The 14,589-nt window shown below is 43.6% G+C and overlaps 1 protein-coding gene across 2 annotated transcripts in view; it reads right to left on the bottom strand.

Annotated features, from left to right (window-relative positions):
* The window catches only part of ACAP2 (ArfGAP with coiled-coil, ankyrin repeat and PH domains 2), a 129,448-nt gene that overhangs the window by 99,995 nt on the left and 14,864 nt on the right, over window positions 1-14,589 (bottom strand). For both annotated transcript variants that reach the window (XM_032787523.2, XM_032787522.2), the window contains exons 2-4: window positions 4,770-4,827; window positions 2,126-2,245; window positions 213-266 (exon numbers count right to left, since the gene is read on the bottom strand). In XM_032787523.2, coding sequence (XP_032643414.1) covers window positions 213-266; window positions 2,126-2,245; window positions 4,770-4,827 — 232 coding nt within the window. The remainder of the gene's footprint in view (window positions 1-212; window positions 267-2,125; window positions 2,246-4,769; window positions 4,828-14,589) is intronic.

Genomic DNA, 14,589 nt, shown 5'->3' with positions numbered 1-14,589 from the left:
CCTGCTAAGAAAGGAGGAGTAACCCACAGTTTCCAGATCTGCATCAAAGGGTGCAGAGTTGAGTTCCAGCAATACCTGCACAATCAAGGCATACAAATTTCAAATGCATTCAGAATTAAGGGCCATAAATATTATAATATACCATTAGCTAGCATAATCTGTTTTTGTTCAGGTGACGTGGTCACAATCATCCTCCAATTACCCACACTTACTGTGTGATAATTGATCATTTCCTGTAGGCTGTCGGAAAACTTTGTCAAGCTGGTCTGTAAGGAAAGAACACAAGTAGGTAAAGCTAAATCCCATCACATACGGAACACAAAAAAGTAAACCTTCAAAAGGCTACAGATTTTCTGTGATACTGAGAACATAAGAGTGTCTAGCAGGGGTTCTCAAACTAGGGGTCAGGACCCCTCATGGGGTCACAAGGTTATTACATGGGGGGTCGCAAGCTGTCAGCTTCTACCCCAAACCCCACTTTGCTGCCAGCATTTATAATGGTGTTAAATATATTTAAAAAAGTGTTTGTAATTTATAAGTGAGATGTCGCACCCAGAGGCTTGCTATGTGAAAAGGGTCACCAGTAAAAACGTTTGAGAACCACTGGAGCATAGAAACATCTTCCTACAGACTTATTTTAAAATACTTTAGTTTAATGATGAAGAATTTTAAAATGCATATTATCCCTAAGAGAATACATTTCTTCTTATAATAATCTACTACTAAATCTACAAACAAAACAGACTACTGTTGTCGTAAGCAAAAAAAATGATTCCCCAGCTGCTGCAAATCAGCGTAGCTCAACAGAGCAGCATCTCAGGTGAATTTCTGTATCTTTTACAATGTCTCCATGAAAAGTGTTATAAAGCAGTGATCCTTGGCCTTTTCAGGCAATCGTATCCAGAAGTTGCAAACAACAAAAAGCTACCTGGAATTCAGACACTCACATTTCATTTTTACTTATAAATGGTCCAGATTTTCAATGGGAAACTTTTCTATTGTATGTGCAATTTTCAGTAAAATCATTTTCAAACAAAAAATGAGAATTTTTCAGTTAGATGTAAACTTTATATTGAAAACATAACACACACACACAAATACATCTTCACATGTTTTCAATGAAAAAAATACATAGGCCAGGTCTACACTACAAACTTACATCAGCATAACTGTGTTGATCAGGCTATGAAAAAATCCTGAGCAGAGTGTTACCATCCTAACCCCCAGTATAGACAGCGCTATGTCGAAGGGAGAGCTTCTCCCATCAGCATAACTACTGCCTCTCGTGGAGGTGCATTAACTATGCCAACCGGAGAAGCTCTCCCGTCAGTGTAGTAGCATCTTCACTACAGTGCTACAGCACTACAGCAGCACAGCTGCAATGGTTCCGTTGCAGCACTGTATGTGTAGACAAGCCCTTAGTTGAAACAGCAAGTCAAAAATTAAGTGGGCGGAGGAAGAAAAACAAAAATCTCACACAAAAAAGGAATGTTTTTATGCAAAATTCCATAGACCAAAATTTGTACATTTTCTACGACAAGTTATGTCAGTTTACCAGACTAAAGAACTTAGCTGTACCAGACATCTGAATGTGAGGTTATGCCTCTGCTGAAATGGGCCCAATGCACTGAAAAAGTAGACTAGGAGAGTATTTTATTTACAAAAAGTGCTTTACCTCAGATCCATGATCTAAACTGATGCTACCTATTTTGTGGTTTATTGTAGTCAAACCTAGACCAATGGTTCTCTAGCTTTTCCATACCAGTACTCAACCCCCTACATAGGAAAAGGCACAGTGATTGTGACCATCACGCCTGTTCAGAACCCCGCAAGTTGAGAACCCTGTCCCAGAATATTTTTGGTAAGGGTCTGGCACAACCCAACTTCCAGTGCAGGTCAGAACCCAAAACTGAATGGGAGATTGTGCCATGGCCTGGAATGAAGCCCCTTCATCAAGACAGGTGTGCCAGTGACAGTTAAGTAAATTTGTATAGAAGTAGCAAGAATGAGTAACACTGTAAATTAAAGATTTCTCCAACACTTGCTCCCACTTAAATCATTATCGTAAACATGTTTCCACTTTTTCTAGTTATACTATTCCTTTTAAATATTATTTAACACTTACCTCAACTATTATGTCCTTATTGGAATACTGTGCAAGGTCTCGAATTCCATTCATGAACTGCTTGTTAGCAACACAAAAAGCTTTACCAGTATCAATCATTGCAATGCAAAGCTTTACTAGCTAAAGGGGAAAAAAATGATCATGGTAAATAAAAATTTTTAAATTACTTGTTCTACAGAATTTCAAAGTTAATTTCCTGTGAAAGACAACTCTTAAATAACCTTTATAGGTACATAGCAAGCGATCACACACAGGTGCAGTAATTGTTATTTTTGACACATTAGATAAGCAAAGTTGTTGTAGCAGATCTAGTCCAGGCATAGGAGGGAGTCTGAACTAAAATTAATACTTTAGAAACCAATGATTTGACTTAAGTATTTCAGAAATTGCTGCTTAATTTTGCCCTAAGCTGTACGAAAACACATAACCACAAGCTGTTATAGACTGATCTCACCAGCATTCCAAGAGACTGTTTAGAGTGCTTGTGACATTAAGAGATTTATTCTTCTCACCATGAGTGAGCAAATTCCCTTACCGTTAACCAATGCTTCAAAAAAAGAAGGCAACTTCAAATCACCATCAGTATGCTTTACGGTAGCACTTTCACTTCCTTACCAGAGGAGTTTGGATTTAGTCATATTCTATTTTATTGCTGGGTTATTACCAATATTGTCCTATCAATGAAGTACTGTACTGTCATGCTGTTTCTGGTTCTTTAGATTAAAAAAAAAGTGAGCTTAACTTCTAAGAGACAGTGATAACTCCAGTGTCTTAATTCATGTACCCTCTCTAAAGGAGGCATTCTGATTTTCAAGGTGGAACGTAAGCTAGTGCTTTGTGAAAAAATGGCTGCTCCGTTTGCCTACAGAGTCAGTAATATATCAGTATCTTACTCATTACTGTATAATGCACCTTGACTGTTTCTTAACTGCAGAAAAGGACCCAAGGGTTACAGTGGATGAGAGGCTGGATATGAGTCGACAGTGTGCCCTTGTTGCCAAGAACGCTAATGGCATTTTGGGCTGTATAAGTAGGAGCATTGCCAGCAGACTGAAGGACGTGATCATTCCCCTCTATTCAGCACAGTCCAGTTATGGCCCCACACTACAAGAAGGATGTGGAAAAAAATTGGAGAGAGTTCCAGCAGGAGGGGCAACAAAATGATTGAGGGAACTGGATTGTTTAGTCTGCAGAAGAGAAGAATGAGGCGGGATTTGATAGCTGTTTTCAACTACCTGAAAGGGGGTTCCAAAGAGGATGGATCTAGACTGTTCTCAGTGGTAGCAGATGACAGAACAAGAAGTAATGGTCTCAAGTTGCAGTGGAAGAGGTTTAGGCTGGATATTAGGAAAAACTTTCACTCGGAGGGTGGTGAAGCACTGGAATGGGTTCCCTAGGGAGGTGGTGGAATCTCCTTCCTTAGAGGTTTTTAAGGTCAGGCTTGACAAAGCCCTAGCTAGGATGATATAGTTGGGGATTGGTCCTGCTTTGAGCAGGGGGTTGGACTAGATGACCTCCTGAAGTCCCTTCCAATCCTGATATTCTATGATTAACTATGAAAAAGACTCAGTGCAACCAAAAGTCTACTGTATTTTTCTCCTGCCCCATTAGCTCAGAAGTTCTACAACTCATACCCAGCTGTTGCTTTCACATCATACTGATTTTTGCTCTTTTTTTTAACTTGACTGCAGCTGGAATTACTACAGTTCCCCAATAAAGATTAAAATAAGAGAAAGTACACTTTTGCAGTATACTTATTACAGCCAGTTGTTTTTAATCTACAACTATGTGTGACTCTCAGACTTGTAACAAACCAGAAGGAAGCAATATGAAACTGATTTAAAGAGGAGCATATTACCCGGCATGCATGCAAGAGCAAAGAATTTCTCCTATTATACTTTTATAAACACTATCCTATTACCGTATGAAAGAACTGGATAATCAAGAGAAGCAGTGAATGGAGACATCCTGGGCAGGTGGAAAGGTGAAGTACTGGGAGCTTTGTATTATTTTAATCTAACTTTTTTAAAAAAAGAAAAGTGTCATTGTTTGCAAGGTTCACGTTAAAATAGAACCAAAACTCATTAAACGTAGAATCAGTTAAAGGTGATGTGATGACCAAGAGGAGTCAATTTATTTTTTAAATATATGTAATTGTAAAATGCTTAGTGAAGATAAGCACTGGAATTCAAACGGGTAACTTGCACTTCAAGACAACAGCAGATATACAATAGTGCTAAGTGACCTTGTGGAAAGTTCCTCTTGTTTTCAACAACCCACCTTTTGTCTACTAAATAGATGAAGCAACAATCTCTCTGATACTTTTAACCTTAGTTCTGTTGCTTCTGCAACCATTTATTATATGTAAAATTTACAATTTTGCTTATCTACAGCTGAGACTACTATCCCATGTCTGGTTTAGTACTTAACCCCTTGACTGCTGCCTAACAAAAAGTAGGTCACAGAAAATGAACCCTGTGCTGCTGAATGTATCAGGTGCGTCCTAACATCATTAACTTTAACAGATCAGCACTGCAACAGTTGCCACAGAGAATCAGAAGCAGAATATAGATGTATTTGATCCTTTTCATATGAACTTTCTTTTAAGTTTTCAAAGTGTACACAATCAACTTAAGCATCTTACCTTTTCAAGTTTCAATTCTAATTCTGCCACATCTCCTTCCACTTCCTCTAAAGCAGCCCTGCAAAATTAAAAACAATATATTGGAAAGTAAGACTTTACACAGAAAATACACTTCATCTTTTATTTTAAAAGCTCTCTTGATTTAACACAAGGTCTCAGTTGCTCATATTAAGAACTTTCACAAGTCCACAGTTTCATGGAGACTTTAACGCTTAAGAACACAGTTTAGACTAGCACAGGTTATAATGGAGACAAAGGAGGTGACATGTTTAATCCCTTGCTAGTTGACTACGCACCACATTACCAGAAAAATAGGGAAAAGTTGGCTGGTTTGAGGAAGAAAGGCTGGCGGAATTGATTTATGAGAAATATTACATATGTGTAAGCTTGGCTAAGCAATGACTAAGTGAGCACATGACAACTGCCTACAAACATTTGAAGGTGACAGCACCAAATGATGAGAGGAATCATGTGACACATTGAAGCTTAAATTCTTTGCAGGGCAGGGACTGTCTATACTGTGCATCTCAGGCAGTGCCAATCACCCTATAACATCATTCAATAAATGATTCATGGATGAGCTTTTAAAAGGTGAAATTTAGACTAAAAAAATCAGAAAAAAAATCATGTATAACAACTTATCTGTCTTTGTAGTAAAATACCAGATGATACACTTTTAGGTCTTTTGTGCCAAATCTAGTCAAATTCTGTTTTTCTTGCATATTTATGTGAGGTAGTACAAGCTGCTTGGAGAAGGCATTTCTAAAACCTAATTTATGACTGGAGTGGCTTGTGTGGTAGTCCCACCTCCCCTTTGAGAGGTTTAAAATGTAATTTAGAAAAAGCTCACCGGTACTCGAAACATACAGCATTGCGAACTGCTTTACAGAAGAAGGAAGGTTTGCAAAAACTTTATGACATATTAGAATTGCTCAGCCTAATGCTTGGGACTTTGAATCCTACTTCTAGCAATAAATGCTGCATCATGAAAATCTGCTCATTTACTTTCTCTGGTATAAACTCAGCATCTTCCTTCTCTCAACCTTGCCCTTCTCAGAATGATAACCCTACACTGCACCATTTTCTGCTGTGATCCCCAGCAAGATAAAGTCAAATGCTTTTGTTCTGTTATTCATCTAAGACAAAGTCAAGTACCAATGCTTGTCTTATGACAATATGGCTTTGAAGCTACACAACAATCTACCATCCTGGTCTCAGCCCCCTTCACCTTCATTTACACAGTGTTCTATGATTTCACTTAACACCTAAAGATCCAGCCATTTGCTCTGTTTTAGTGCACTGGAATTTTCCATTTTCCTTACAAATTTTGGTAGCTCTTCCTCCAATTTACATTCATTTACAGAGACCAAGAAATACAGAACTAGAAGTTTTGGATCAGCTCCTAAACCCTAGCATGTTTATTAGGCCTTGGCTACACTGGTGCTTTACAGCGCTGCAACCTTCTCGCTCAGGGGTGTGAAAAAAACACCCCACCGAGCACTGCAAGATACAGCGCTGTAAAGCGCCAGTGTAAACAGTGCCGCAGCGCTGCTCCCAGTGCTGCAAGCTAAACCCCATGAGGAAGTGGTTTACGTGCAGCGCTGGGAGAGCTCTCCCCCAATGCTGGCGCTGTGACCACACTCGCACTTCAAAGCACTGCCGAAGTGTAGCCATACCCTTAGAGTCCAGTTTTGTAAGACAGTGGTTCTCAAACTTCTGTATTAGTGACCCTTTCCAAACAGCAAGCCTCTGAGTGCGACCGCCCCTTATAAATGAAAAACACATTTTAGTATATTTAACACCATTATAAATGCTGGATGCAAAGCGGGGTATGGGGTGGAGGCTGACAGCTCACAACCCCCCCATGTAATAACCTTGTGACCTCCTGAGGGGTCCCGACCCCCAGTTTGAGAACCCCTACTGTAAGGTAAAAGCAGCAGAGAATCCTGTGGCACCTTATAGGCTAACAGACGTTTTGTTAGGTGTTGCTGATTGCCCTCTGTTCTCAGTGGCTTCAATACGAGGCCCTCAACACATCACAGGATGTGGTACATATATAGCAGTACTCACACTAAATCTAAATGTGTTCTCCAGCATCAGAATGTGCAGGATTTCAGGTCTGACAGAGTCATCGATCCCTCCCTTCCACCGCCTGCTCATAAGAGGTACTTGTTTTTCAAAGGAGAACTGGGATTAGGGTCAAACAAAAAGGAAGAACTGAACAAGTATTTGGATTTTTAGAGAGCAAATTTTTAAAAAAATAATGAATTAATTCTTCAGTACATTTGCAAGGTGAGGGTACCATCCTGAAAACACACTCCTAACATTATCAGAGTAAAATTACATTCATGCATATGTGTTTTGCAAGATTATGCCCATAACGCATTAGTATTAGGAAAGACAATGGAACTGGCTGTCCTTCCTGCACAAGGAGTGTAGCAGTAGTAGCATACCAATGAATTTCCAAGCTACTTGAAAAGAATGAATTATTGCCATATCAGAGAACACAAAGAACAGCTATTACCCTTTCACAGAGACGCAATACTCCTTTGCCGCCTTCTTAGAAGTCGATGCAATGGAAGAGGGGGTTTGCCACAGTGATGAGACAATTTTAAAGACTCCTGGATGGACAGACAGCGTGACCCGGGCTGGGGTGGATGAGGTTGTAACATTAAATGGGTCATCGGACTCCTCCGCAACCTCCTTAATCTGTAGCTTCAAGTTAGCAACCACCCTTCTGAGGAGAGCCTAGTGCTCACTGAAGTCGTCAGGGTACTGCCTGTTTGGGAGAGACCTGAAACCGCTTCATCTGGAGAGAACTCCTGCTCAAACGGTACTGGGGTAAGGAGACTGGTGCCGTGACCAGGAGCAGCCCTGTCTGGGCGGGGATTGACTGGGCAAACTTGATCTGGGCCATGGCGATCTCTGATGGGAAGCTCGCCAGTACCAGTGGTATGGGGACCGGCACCACAACTCCTGTGTTCTGCATCTTGTAGGCGGAGAGTGCATTAAGGACCTGGGCCTTCTAGTCAGAGACCTAGGATATGGTGCTGAGGTCGAAGGCCACAGAGATGGAGATCTGCACCTGCAGCCCAGTGACCAAGGGTATTGCACTGCCCTATGAGGCAGTCCCACGATCATCTAGCCCTTAAATTTCAGGGTCTTAGCCAAGTCTGCCGCCTGGTGCAGTGTCTGTCTTGTCAGTCGGCCTACTTATTCTTTAGCCGCTGGGGCCGCTTTGGGGAATGAGAGCCCTGGGAGAGACCAGGGTTCCCTGCTGCTCCCGGAGTTGGAGGCAGATCCCTGGTGGGCTAGGGGAATCCGACCTCCACTGTACAACAGTGAAGCCCCAGGGCAGTCACATGGCCTGACATCAGCACTTTGCCAAAAGCTCCTTTCCCTTCTGGTGCCGAGGGCTCTTCTTTTGCCACTTAAGCATTGGTGAGGGGGAACAGTGCCAGGTGGAGTGCTCTGCACTGAAGCCAAAGTGCTCAGCGATCGGTCTGAGTGGGAGGGCTCTGATGCAGGACAAGACACAGCCTCCATGAGGAGGGCCCTCAAGGGGACATCCCGTTCCTTTTGGGTTCTAAGTCGATAGGACAAGTGTCAAATCTGTAAAAACTTTCTATAAGTTTCCCCCGAACAGCTTTCATGGAGGTCATTGATAGGCATGGGCCTGCTGCTAAATGAGCACAGTTTGAAGTCAGGAGAGCGGGGCATACCCCACTCCGGGACAAAGTCCCAGCTGGGACTAACTGCCAACTAATCTAACACTTAACAGCTAACTAAGTACCTACAAACTATAGATAAAGAAGATAACAAAAGCTGTAAGAACCGCTAATGCTCTTGCCATCTGCAGGACTCCAACCAACCAGCAACAGACGGTAAGAAGGAACAGAGAGGGCGTTGACTCCGCGGCACCTAACATACCAATGCATAAGCACAGCACTCAAAGGGACACTGAAGCCCACCCTACAGATACCACTAAGGCAAAAGTCTCTAACAACCATGCACATGGGTGTGCACACACCTAGAATGGAATCGACATAAGCAAGCACTCGAAGAACCTCCAAAGTTAAGAATTACCAGAGTCTGGTCTACACAACAGAGTTAGACTGACATAAGGCAGCTTACATCAACCTGACTGTGTCTACACTGCAATGCTGTGACTCCCAACGTAAGTCATCCTACACCAATCTAATAACTCCACCTCTGTGAGAGGCATCACACTTAGGTCGATGTAGTTAGGGCAATGAAGTGTCTGCGTAAACTAACACCTGTTGACTGTCATTCCCACAAGAGGCTCACAACTGAAGCCCCACTGCCTCAGGACCAACAGCCTGGCCCAAATGCCAGGGATGGTGGCGGGGGACTCCAGGTCAGGTCACACGGAGATCTGTCTTGAGTCCAGTTCTATTCAACAGCTCCATAAAAGATTTAGATAATGGCATAAAGAATACATTTGCAAAGTCTGCGGACAATATCAAGCTGGGAGGAGTTGCAAGAGCTTTGGAAGGCAGGATTAGAATTAAAAACAATTCTGACAAACAGGAGAAGTGGTTTAAAATAAACAAGAGTGGCAAATTGCCAGCACTATTATGATGGGTCCTGCACTTTCTCCTCTTGTAGGGGTTCAGGGTGTTGTTTCTCACCCCTGACCTGGGGTATCAACTGTCCCACTAGTGTCCCAGAAAAGGGTAGTGGAGAGGGAGGGACCCAGGCCTGCCCTCTACTCTGGGTCCCAGCCCAGGGGCCCTAGGGATAGCAGTGAACCATTTGAACTAGCAATTCCTTCCCCCGGGCTACTTCTCTCTCCAACCCTTCAGCTTGTGGGGCTTCCTGCCCTCTCTCCGCTTGGGCCAAGTTTCTCCCAATCCCTTGTGTCGTTAGAGTCCCTCTGCTCTTCACAAGCCGGGTTTCCCTTTACCTAGAGTCTTGGTCTTCTGGCCTGCCACAGCACTTCTCCAAACTGCTCTCCTCCAAACTGTTCTTTGCTCCAACACCAAACGACACTGCTTCAACTCCAACTGTCTGATTGAAGCAGGGGAGCGGGGGAGGGTGTAGTGGGGTGGTTACCTGCTCCTGCCCTTTGGGGCTTAAAACAGCCCAGGAGAGGACTGTAGCTGGACTAAGCAGGGCTTAAAGCTGCAGCTCTAAAAGCTGGGCTGATTGGGGACGCAGCCGCAGCTGGGCCACGCCCCAATCAGAGCCCAGCTGGCCCTATAAAGAGGCTGTGAGCCAAAGACCCAGACAGTCTCCCTCTGGCTGTAGAGGGAGAAGGGCCTGGCTGCAGGAAGCTAGACACACAGTACCTGGGTGAAGCAGGGCTGGGGAAAGGTAGAGGAGCTGGGGAGCTCCTGCCTGGAAAGCCCCAGGCAGAGGCCTAGCATAAGGCCAAAAGGTACTGGGGGGTGCAGGGGGCAGCCCAGGGGTAGGCAAAGGCAGCAGGTCCAAACCCCTTCGCCAATGATGAGTGGCTTATACTGCAGTCTGTCCTAGCGAACAGGAGCTCGATGGAGACTGGGCAGTAGCCAATACTGAGGCAAAGTGGGGATAGTGGGGTGGGGGTTCCCCTTGGAGGGGGAGACCCAGTTAAAAGAGGCACCGGGGTCCAGGGAGGGACTCAGGGCCAGAGGACAGGCAGATCACTGGCCTACAGAGGGCACTCTGGGCTGGATTGAGCTAATTCCCAGGAAAACCAGCAGGAGGCACCGCAGGAGTGAGTCTGTTCATCTACAGGGGGGTTATCAGGTGACTGGCTTCAGGTGCTCTAACTAATCTGTAGCAGCCTCTCTTCCCTCTAAAGGGAATAAGGCTCTCATCATCCTGGGGCTTACATATATCCCATCTATCACTCTCCTGCTGTCCTCTGGCCTTGCTATATCACACAGGATGACATTCAGTAAGGAAAAATGCAAAGTGCTACACTTAAGGAATAATCAATTGCACACATACAACATGGGAAATGACTGCCTAGGAAGGAGCACTACAGAAAAGGATCAGGTGGTTATAGTGGCTCATAAACTAAGTATAATACTGCTGCAAAAAACCAAACACAATTCTGCAATATATTAGCAGGAATGCTGTAAGCAAAGACACAAGAAGTAATTCTTTCACTCTACTTACTGAGCACTGATAAGGCCACAACTGGAGTACTGGGCCAGTTCTGAGCACCACACTTTGGGAAAGATGTGGACAAATTGGAGAAAGTTTAAAGGAGAGCAACCAAAATGATGAAAGGTCTAGAAATCATGACCTACAGAAAAAGGCTGAAAAAAAACTGGGGATGTTGAGTCTGGAGAAGAGAAGAATGATGGACATAAGTCTTCAAGTACATGAAAAGTTGTTAAAGACAAGTAGTAATGTTCTTCAATTGCAGCAAGATAGATTTAGGTAAGACATTAGGAAAAAGCTTCCCAATTGTAAAGAGAGTTAAGTAATGGAATAAATTATCTACAGAGGTCATGAAATCTCCATCATTGGAGGTTCTAAAGAACATGTTAGACAAACACCTGTCAGGGATGGTCTAGATAATACTTAGTCCTGCCTCAGTGCAGGGGACTGAAGTAGATTATCTATTAACGTCCCATCCAGTCTTACATTTTTATGATTTTAACATAGGGTTTCTGAACATTAACACACAAAATTTCACTATTACTTGGTCTATGTCTTTGGGCAAATTTTTACATCTCGTTGTTTAAGATAGTTACAGTAACTAAACCACTGAAAAAATTACTTTAATCTAAAGTACTATTTCAGATGAGATAGTAATGTCTATTTGCCACTGATGTGCATCTGTGTCTAGCTTAAATTAACATCTGTCTCAAGCAAAGATGGATATCAGGAAGTCTCCCAGAGAAAGCCTGTTTTTTAAACTTAGACAGATGATCTCAAGTTTCTCTTATTATATTCATTCTAAAATAAAAAGTGGTTGATGGTAAATTTCAGAGATTGAGGAATTTCACAATCAAATCTTGATTTCAAAACTAAGTAACTTCATGGAGGATAGGTCCATCAACTGCTATTAACCAAGATGGTCAGGAATGCAACCCCATGCTCAGGACACCTTAACTTCTGACTGACTGCAGATCGCTCTAATTTCCCTGTTCTGCACACTTCCCTTAAAGCTCTACTATTGGCCATTGTCAGAGGATACTGGGCTAGATGGACCATTGGTCTGACCTAGTGTGGCCATTATTCTGTTCTTAAACCAGACAACCTGATCAGTGTTTTGTATTTCACTTGATACGAATATCTTTAAGTAGAGGATTTTTCTAACAGCACTGCTAAGACACTTTATAAACCTTGAGAAGAAAGCAGAAGAGAAAGAGTGGTGTTAAGTTGATTTGCAGGTCTGATCTTATTTTGTCATTTGGCACAGGGATTTGACTCAAGATTCCCAGCTAGCCATAGAACTGTGAACTGCCTATTAACATTCAAAACAAAACAAAAAAAAGCCATGTACCAATCTTAAGAGAAATAAAATGCCTACTATTAAAGCTGGCTTTCTACTTAAGTAAGACTAGAAACAGACAGAGAGAAAGCCTTTTTACCATATTGTTCTGAGTTCCTAAAAGGAGGAGTCCCACAATCAGTGTCGCAGTGACTAAGACAACTGAGGGCTTGTCTACATTACTGTGCGGGGTCGACCCAAGATATGCAACTTCAGCTACGTGAATAGCATAGCTGAAGTTGACGACTTAGATCTACTTACCACGGTGTCTTCACTGCTGTAAGTTGACAGCTGACGCTTTCCCATCGACTACACTTGCGCTCCTTGTTCTGGTGGAGTACCAGAATCGATGGGAGAGCGTTCATCAGTCCATTTATTGCCTCTATACTAGAACAATAAATCAATCCCTGCTGGATCGATTGCTGCCCACCGATTCAGTGGGTAGTGTACACAAGCCCTAAGCCTCAGGAAAAGTTGTGCCATGTCAGTAAGCTTACAAGCAGCCTTACAAGCAGGCATGAGATGAACCCATGATGGGTGTTTTCCCTTCCTCCCTTCCCCAGGTCAATAACTCTTTCAATAGGCTCATCAGTGTAGCACCTGCAAAGACTGGTTTGTAGTAAATGCTTTTTCGAAAACAAGTTTATTCTTCTATCACAGGGGCAGGCAAACTTTTTGGCCTGAGGGCTGCACCAGGTTTCAGAAATTGCATGGAAGTCCAGTTAGGGGAGGGGGTTATCCCATCTCCTATCCGCCCTCCCCCACCCCAGACTCCTGCCCCATCCAACCACCCCTTCTCCTTATCCCTTGACTGCCCCGGGAACCCCTGCCCGACTGCCCACTGCTGGCCCATCCAACTACCCCTTCTCCCTATCCCCTGACTGCTCCAGGAACCCCTGCCCGACTGCCCACTGCAGGTCCATCCAACACCCCGCCCCCCATTCCTGACTGCCACCTCTAGGACTCTGGGACCATTCAACCCTGTTCCCCACCCTCTGATCGCCTCGACCCCTTTCCACCTCCCCCCCTCACCATGCTGCCTGGAGCACCAGTGGCTGATAGCACTACAGTTGTACCACCCAGCTGCAGCCAGCCACGCCATTGCCACCACGCAGCACAGAGCACCGGGTCAGGCCAAGCTCTGCAGCTGCGCTGCCCCAGAAGCTTTTAGCCCTGCCACCCAAAGCATTGAGCCAGCGATGGAGCGAGCTGAGGCTGTGGGGGAGGGGGAACAGCAGAGGCAAGTCTCCCAGGCCAGGAGCTCAGGGGCCAGGCAGGAGGGTACTACGGGCTGAATGTGGGCTGCAGGCTGTAGTTTGCCCACCTCTGTTCTATTAGATGGCTTTAGTCAATTTGACAAGTACACAAAAAAGATATGCCAATATAAAAATCTTCACCAGATGTAAGAAGGTTAGTACTTTATATTGACATCAAGAAATCAAATATTTGCAGTATATCAGAACAGTGCACGTGAACCATTTTTTCTTCATTCAGTCTGATGCCTAGTTGAATGTCAACTATTTTTAAATTTTTCAAATAAAGCAAGAATTGATTGCAAGAACACTGAGTGCAAAAATTACTTTATTGAATTCAAGGCCTCCTCTTGACAAATATTCTCATGGTAGGTCAGCCTTCCACTATAAAAAATCCTGACAGTCCCTTTTAAAGTAATTTATGGACAATACAAGCAGACCTTGATAACTTGCAGTTTATCCATTGCTAGGTATCTCTAAGACCAGAGTAGCAGCCTGTCAAGAGTATGCAGAATTTCTCACAGTCTGAAAAGAAAGGATTTGCACATTTATTTGTATGGAGCAGTACCACTTTCAGAAGTTAAACAAAGGTTGGAATGAATATATTCATTCCATTTTCTTCATAATTAATTGCTTTCTGCTGTGCAGAACTGGATTTCCTGATACTTACTACTTAAATTCCACCAGCTAGACAACAGTCACACAGGAGTTCATTCTGAACATTACCTAAGCATGTCTTGGTCTTTAATTCTCAAGCAAAACCACATACACGCTTAGAGAGTTTGTGCTTCAACTCAAGATGTTTGTTCTGAAAAATAAATTTTGTATCTCAAAATAAGTAGTGTGACAAAGTTCCTCCTCTACCTTGGTGAGTCCTGCGCTTATTGGCAGATTTGCTCACCTCAGTGATCTCCCTCCACCCCCCCGCCCCAGTCTGGATCAACTCCTCCTGTGTCTGATCAGGAGTTGGGAGGTTTGGGGGGAACCCGGGCCCGCCCTCTACTCCAGGTTTCAGCCCAGGGCCCTATGGATTTGCAGCTGTCTATAGTGCCTCTTGTAACAGCTGTGTGACAGCTACACCTCCCTGGGCTACTTCCTCAAGGCCTCCTCCAAA

Source organism: Chelonoidis abingdonii, chromosome 8, assembly GCF_003597395.2.
Source record: "Chelonoidis abingdonii isolate Lonesome George chromosome 8, CheloAbing_2.0, whole genome shotgun sequence".
Classification (NCBI taxonomy): Eukaryota; Metazoa; Chordata; order Testudines; family Testudinidae; genus Chelonoidis; species Chelonoidis abingdonii.
Note: the sequence above shows the minus strand (reverse complement) of the source record. Positions and strands in the feature narration are given on the sequence as shown.